General features: G+C 54.1%; 1 protein-coding gene across 6 annotated transcripts in view; it reads right to left on the reverse strand.

Annotated features, from left to right (window-relative positions):
* The window catches only part of LOC113216400 (titin), a 14,635-nt gene that overhangs the window by 6,396 nt on the left and 1,805 nt on the right, over positions 1–6,434 (reverse strand). For 3 of the 6 annotated variants that reach the window (XM_052276351.1, XM_052276350.1, XM_052276353.1), the window contains exons 2-9: positions 5,270–5,379; positions 4,991–5,137; positions 3,211–3,426; positions 2,395–2,625; positions 2,163–2,321; positions 2,008–2,091; positions 696–851; positions 71–160 (exon numbers count right to left, since the gene is read on the reverse strand). In XM_052276351.1, coding sequence (XP_052132311.1) covers positions 71–160; positions 696–851; positions 2,008–2,091; positions 2,163–2,321; positions 2,395–2,625; positions 3,211–3,426; positions 4,991–5,137; positions 5,270–5,344 — 1,158 coding nt within the window. In that variant the 5' untranslated portion in view covers positions 5,345–5,379. The remainder of the gene's footprint in view (positions 1–70; positions 161–695; positions 852–2,007; positions 2,092–2,162; positions 2,322–2,394; positions 2,626–3,210; positions 3,427–4,990; positions 5,138–5,269; positions 5,380–6,434) is intronic. The other 3 variants (XM_052276352.1, XM_052276355.1, XM_026436148.2) reach the window with 3 other exon arrangements.

Genomic DNA, 6,434 nt, shown 5'->3' on the forward strand with positions numbered 1-6,434 from the left:
GAGGGGGGAGGGGGGAGGGTTACTAAACACTTCCACCCCACACCCAGGTTAGTGTGATAGTGTAGCTCACCGGAATGTGGTTGATGTAGTGCTGCTCTTCCGACATGCTCTCGTGGATTGTCTCCTCCGTGCGGTTCAGCATGTTTAGCTCCTGGGCAATCTGGAACCAACGGCAAGGGGGTCAGCTCCAAAGTCGCACGCAGCGCAGACCGCGGTCCCCGCACACGAACACAACAGGGCTGCGGCAGTGTTAGGGAAAGGTTAGGGAAAGAGAAAAGCGGGAGCGGATAAAACGGCGAGCAATCAGCAACAATAACAACGACAAACCGAGTAGTGGCGGTATTGCGGCGGTGTGGTGAGGCCTGAGGCGGAGGAGGCGGGGGTGGCTAGAGGTCAGGCTTGATGTAAAGGGTTATGCTCTAAAGTTGTGGGTTTTCAAGGAGACAACTTGTTCTTGTTATTAAACTGCTATGCCATTGTCAGGCGCCAGCGCTGGCATTCCTGTGCGCTGATTCAGAGTCGGAGCGGGCGGCGGACAGGCCTGGGCTTGGGCCGGGGCTGGCTGCGCCACAGGCGGGCTAGAGGGGCGGGCAGCTGCCAGGACAGACAACCTACCGAGACCCATTCATCATTCAGCGTCAAGAGCTCGGCGTCAAGTCTGTGGCCCCCGCCCCCTGCGACCCCCCTCTGTGTACCTGGACGCTCTGGAGCAAGTGTAAGGGTATCTTGGGCGGCCGGGGCGGTGGCGGCGGCGGCGTCGATGGCGCGGGCGGCGGCGGCGGGGGCGGCGCCGCCACGCTCGTCCTGGCGGCGGGGCTGAGCAGTGCGGCGAGCGCGGCCAGGGTGCCGTCCTGTAACCCCCAGGTGTCAGCACAAGGTCGGCGTCGCGCACCTGTCGCCGCTAGGCTCGGCTAGGCTTCGTACCTCCGGGCGGAACGCGACATGGTACACGGGGGCATGGCTGGGCTGGGCTGGTGGAGACGTGACGTGACGTGATGTGACATGGAGGAGGACAGGGCGCGACCCCCTGCTCTGCTCCATGAGCTGGCCGTGAACCAGATTGGAACCCGCTCAAGTGCGGGCCATCTGCGACGGGTTTTGATTCAGTGGGTTTTGAATTTCGTGCAGAGATGTGGGACGCCACGCCACGCTTCCCCAGCGCGCTGAGGAGATACGACCGTGCCGATACCCCGCGTGCGACAGTCATCGAGCGCGCCAGCGCGGCGTATCCCCTCTGGCGACGGGTCTTTGGCGGAAGGGGAACATTCCGACGCATGCATCGCCACCCCGGGGCCCCGGGAGGGCGGCCCGGGCGCAGACAAGACAAGGAGGCGCATGCGACAGGACGCCCAGTGCGAAACGTGACGTCAAAACGATGCCGAAGCGACTGCGACAGTACAACAACATATTCACGCCGAGTGTCGAATTTGGTGTCGCTGCGGTATCGTTTCGACACACTGGGCATTTTGCACTGGGCAGGTTCAACACGGGGTAGACCGTCCCATGCAACGAACATGCCACATCGACAGTCAGAGGAAGAAGGGTGACAGCAACCATTGTCTTTTTGGTAAAGATTGTTGCGCACCAAAAATAAAATTAGAGCCGTGTACCGGGTGCTTCAGAGCAGACACTACTGCGTTGCGGGGCTGCACACCTGCTACAGCCGCAGGGGCTATAGCGCCTTACAGGCGAAGGGAGTAGGCAAACTCTCAACTCAGTGGTGTCCGTTCTGAAACACTCGAAACCGTTTTACAGGGGTAGCTAAAGTGTGAGACAGTCTCACGCTCAGTAAAGTAACAGAGCTTACTTCACGTGAAGCTTGTCTTACGCTTCCTACAGAGGACGATGAGCGTGAGGCACAAACATGACGTACTATTTGTAAAGTAGGTCACGGACCTTTTTTTGCTTTTACTTTACAAAGTGTTGCGACTGTCTCGCACTTTAGCTATCGGTGTAGATGCGACGGCACTGCAGCTCGCACAGCTCGCATGCCGGATGAAGACATACCTGATGCTCCTTCAGCAGGGCCTGCTCCAACGTGGTGGTGGACGTCTGCCTGTCCATCCTCTTTCTCCTCTCCTCGGCCGAGTCCTGCAACACGCCGTGTCGCTTACATTGCCGCCCACCGGCCCATTGGCTGCAGAACAGCGCGCGTTACTGACTGTGACATCCCCGTTGGGCAGCGCCCCGTCGCCGTTGACCTGCGGTTCCTGTGGCTTCTGTGTTTCCTGCGTGGCGTCCACCATGTCGGCCGGTCCGTCGGCGAGGTCAGCCCGCTCCAGGTCGCAGATGATCTCCTTCAGAGAGGATTTGATGTTGTCCTGACGGAGGCGACGACCGTTAGCTTAAAAAAAAGATGTGCGATAATCGGTGAGCCGTATTGATGTTTCTTACCTGCGGTAGATCTGAATGGTCCTTGGCAGGCGCAGGCTCGTACGGAGGCTGCTCTTGTGTCCACGGAGGCTGGTGCTGTTCTTGTGGAGGAGGCTGCGACGCCGGCTCCTGTTGTGGAGGGGGTTGCCACGCAGGCTGAGGCTGTGGGGGAGGCTGCCAGGCGGGCTCCTGCTGTGGGGGAGGCTGCCAGGCAGCAGGATCCTGTTCCTGTTGTGGCGCCTCTCCTTCGTTCTGCAAAACGGACCGTGCACGTTGAAGTCCGCAGTAATTATAATTATATTATACTAAGCTGGCTTATGAACCCCGCGCACTTCTGTTATACTGCACGGCAGGCAGAAGTGCCTGGTGCCTTAGTGCGGACGTCTATAAAGTTTGTCGTTTTTCCTGGAAATGTTCGGGACATTCCAGGTAGCTATGGGCGCCTGCAAGACTTGGGGTAGGCCAGCCCGCAGTGCATGCATACACTGCAGGCAAGATGATGCCTACCCATCAGGCGCTAGAGGAGCGCTTAGTGGCCGAACTTGGCAGGTTCGTAGCTGTGACTGGTGGACTATACTTTCTCTTTGATTCCTTACGGAGCGAGCGCTTTAGACAACCCACTCGCACGTACTAATGCAGTACACCATAACTTTAGAAGTGTGCGCGGGGTTAATCAGCCACCTGGCATGTGAGGTGTTGACAAACCCGGAATCGTTTAGCTACGACCCGTTCATGGAGAGAATTCCCTTCAGTGTCTCGCACTTCCCCGTAAATACAAAAGTTTCTTATCTCAGTTATTACTGTACGATTGATATCTGGTGACTGGTTGCGACTTACTGCAGCGATCGGCTGAACCCTCTGGCTGGTGGTGACAGTGGCGACCAGCATCCGCGGGCCGGCGTCCTGGGTCGGGCCGGGCGGGCCGCACTCGGGCCCGCTCGGATGTTGTTCTTTCGTGTTGGTCGAGGTCGAGGGTTTTTCTCTCCCCGCCTCGTCGTTCTGTTTTTGTTCGTGTGTGTTTGTTTCAGCTGATGCCGTCTCGTGCTGGAGGTCCTGGCGAGAGTTACGTCTACAAGCGAGGAATGGGAGGCCAGCCAGGCTCCCCATTCCCTCGTCATCTCTTCCCCCTCCGCCCCCCTCCCCCGGTCTCCCGCGTGATCCCGAGGGAAAACATTATAGGAGTCGGCACGGCGAGTTATTGGAGGTGAGGTAAGTGTTGTGAGTGGGCCAGACAGAGGTTCGGCAAATTGCAGCAAAACGTTCAAGAGTGAGTTTGTGCCTGAATTTGTGGCGGAGTGAAATTCAGCAGAGGTGAAGCGCGAGAAGAGAGGAAGAAACAGTTTCTGGTCATGTATCCACCTTAAGCAAGTGCTTATGGTGCTCAAGACTAGTGGGGTGCCAGATTTAAGACTAAGTCAGCTAGCCACTCTGCTCGATTTTATGTTTCTGAGTTTGAACCGATTTGTTCTCCTGTCGGATGAGTGGATTGTACCGACAAAATTACAAGGAATGCTGAAATATCCAAATGCAGTCATGGATATTATTTTGAGCTCACAATTCAAATAAAATAGAAAGCTATTCCATTAGCCTCTGTTCCAAAAATAAGCTTTTTGGTTATTTAAAACCCAGGCGAACGATTTTACTAGTCCTCAGAACGTTTTGCTTTTGCCACAAACATACACCCTTTCGGGAATAATAATAAATATAGGTATGCTTCCACCAAACAATCCATTTATTTTCATAGCAATTCAATATATATACAGCATGACAATAAGGATCACATTCCCTTTAACTTTGCCCATACATTCCATGTTCTCATCTCGATTGGTTGGCGTCCTCGGGCAACAAGATATGCGTTCACTTCATGAAATAAAATAAAACCCTTGTCTAGGAAAGGGTCACTCAAAGCATAAATAGCTAATTGCGTATTAATTTAGAGCAACAATAGTGACTCAGTTCAAGTCTACAAAGCAGACTACGAAAAAGAAGAAACAAAAGGGGAAATATGTATTAAACAGAAGCAAATGTCTACCTGAGTTAAATATTGATACTTTTGAGCATTTTCTATTTAGGCCGTCAGGCGATAGATATGAAGAAGTGAGTTAAAAGTTGCTGAGTTAAAAGTGCGCTTGTCTAGCTTGTAATAATAATAATAATTTTCTGTTGCAAACCTCATGTTTTCGGTTAGTGAATAGTACAATAATATCACACTCGTTCACAGGGTATGCAGTTGCGAAGAATATCACGAACTAAGGAATGCGCCCAACTCTACCCCTGAGTGTTCATCTATTGAATAAAAGCTTTAACAAACTGTAAAAAACATTTCAAGAAGCTAAAGTCAGATCCAGTCTTGTTTTTATCAGATTACGCCGAGCTTTGTAGCAGCTAGTGCTGCGCCCAGTGATATGTCGTATACAAAGTTTATTGAATAAAACGCAGTGAAATCCCACTCACGCGAATCAACGAGAAATAATGACAAAAATAAACAAAAAATGTAAGTAATCATAACAAAATAAAATCCTCATAAAAACCGATATATAGTGGTGATATGAGTGCGAGCAAAGCGTAGCTGCGGTGGTGAGAACTACTCCAGCATCTCCATCTCCTCAGAGGTTACCTGCTGGCTGCTCGACACGGAGGTCGAGCTGAAGGAGCTCTGCTTCACCACGCTGGAGGACATGACCCTCTGCGTGACGGACTGCTGCACGGACCGCTGCACCGAGCTGCTCGACTCCACCACCGAGTTGCCCTCCACGCGCACCTCCTGCGCGACAACACAAATGAAACCGTGGTTAAGGTCAGGGCGCAAGAGCTGGTGCGGGCGACCTGGCGGCGACCCGACGTTGACCCGGAGGTGAACCAGAGGTGACCCGGAGGTGACCCGGAGGTGACCCACCTTGGAGGACTGCGACTCCTGGGAGCTCGTGCTGGACTTCTGCACGTCGGACTGATTGGCCGGGGTCACCTCCATCGTGTGTGGTTCGGGGGCCTCCCTCTGCTGCTCAGCTGCAAAAGAAAAGAATAAACTGAGATTCTTGAAATAAAACAAAAAGACAATAGACCCAAATCCAACGAGAAATAATGTGATCCCTCTGATGCCACCTGTAAAATAGTGCTGTTTGGGTGGCGGCCGTCAGCTGATGGGTAGAATGGACATAAGATACGGGAACTCTAGGAATGCCCGACTCGAGCGAGCGAGAGAGTTTAGTGAGAGTAAGAGAGTAAGGGAGAGAGAGAGACAGAGAGAGGATGAAACGTATTGCCGCCCTTCCCCACTCGTTTGCCAGTCCGACAGTTATTTCGGGGGCCGGCGCGGGTTTCGGCGCGCCGGGCTTAGAGGCGGAGGAGTGCATCGCGGGCGGACTTTGCGCAAAGAGCGATACTTTTCACACGTCCGCGAGCCGATCGACTCACAACACGGCGGTGTAAATCAAGCACTCGCGGTTGATCCGTCAGCGATGCGGTGGTGGCCGGCCCTCTGAGCTGAGCTCCCCGCAGGCGGGGTGGGGCGGGGCGGACAAACGATGAGACTGTTGCGCAAGCAGAGTGCCCCGCTGCCCCACCCGGCCTGGGGATGACATGGACACGGCCGAGCTGGCGGCCCGGGGGACTGAGGACCAGGAGGAGGACCGCCGTGTCCGATATCCGCGCCCCACTCGTAAAGAAAATAAACAACATTTTATTCTTTGGCACAGAGGAGCCTTTGTGGAGCGTCTCTGACCCTCCCCCCCCCTGCGCTCCATATAATCTGCCCGCGCGGAGCGCCGCGTCGATTCCCATCAAAACAAATACAAAAAGGGCCGATGGTGCTGAGTGGACCACGCTAGGGTAAAAATAAATGAAAAAAAAATGTGTGTGTGAGTGTGAGCGTGTGTGCCTCCCGGATAAATGAGAGGATAAAGACAATAGCTCGTTTTGTTCGGTGGTCCCACCCCGCAGCCCGTAACGCGTTGGCCGTCACCGTCCCCTCGCCGGCCATTGTCTCTCTTTATCTGTAGTCCACTAGTGGAGAGCGAGAGAGAGAGAAAGAGGGAGAGAGAGGGAGAGAGAGGGAGAGAGAG

This window comes from Frankliniella occidentalis, unplaced genomic scaffold (genome assembly GCF_000697945.3).
Source record: "Frankliniella occidentalis isolate FOCC.00 unplaced genomic scaffold, Focc_3.1 Scaffold2632, whole genome shotgun sequence".
Taxonomy (NCBI): domain Eukaryota; kingdom Metazoa; phylum Arthropoda; class Insecta; order Thysanoptera; family Thripidae; genus Frankliniella; species Frankliniella occidentalis.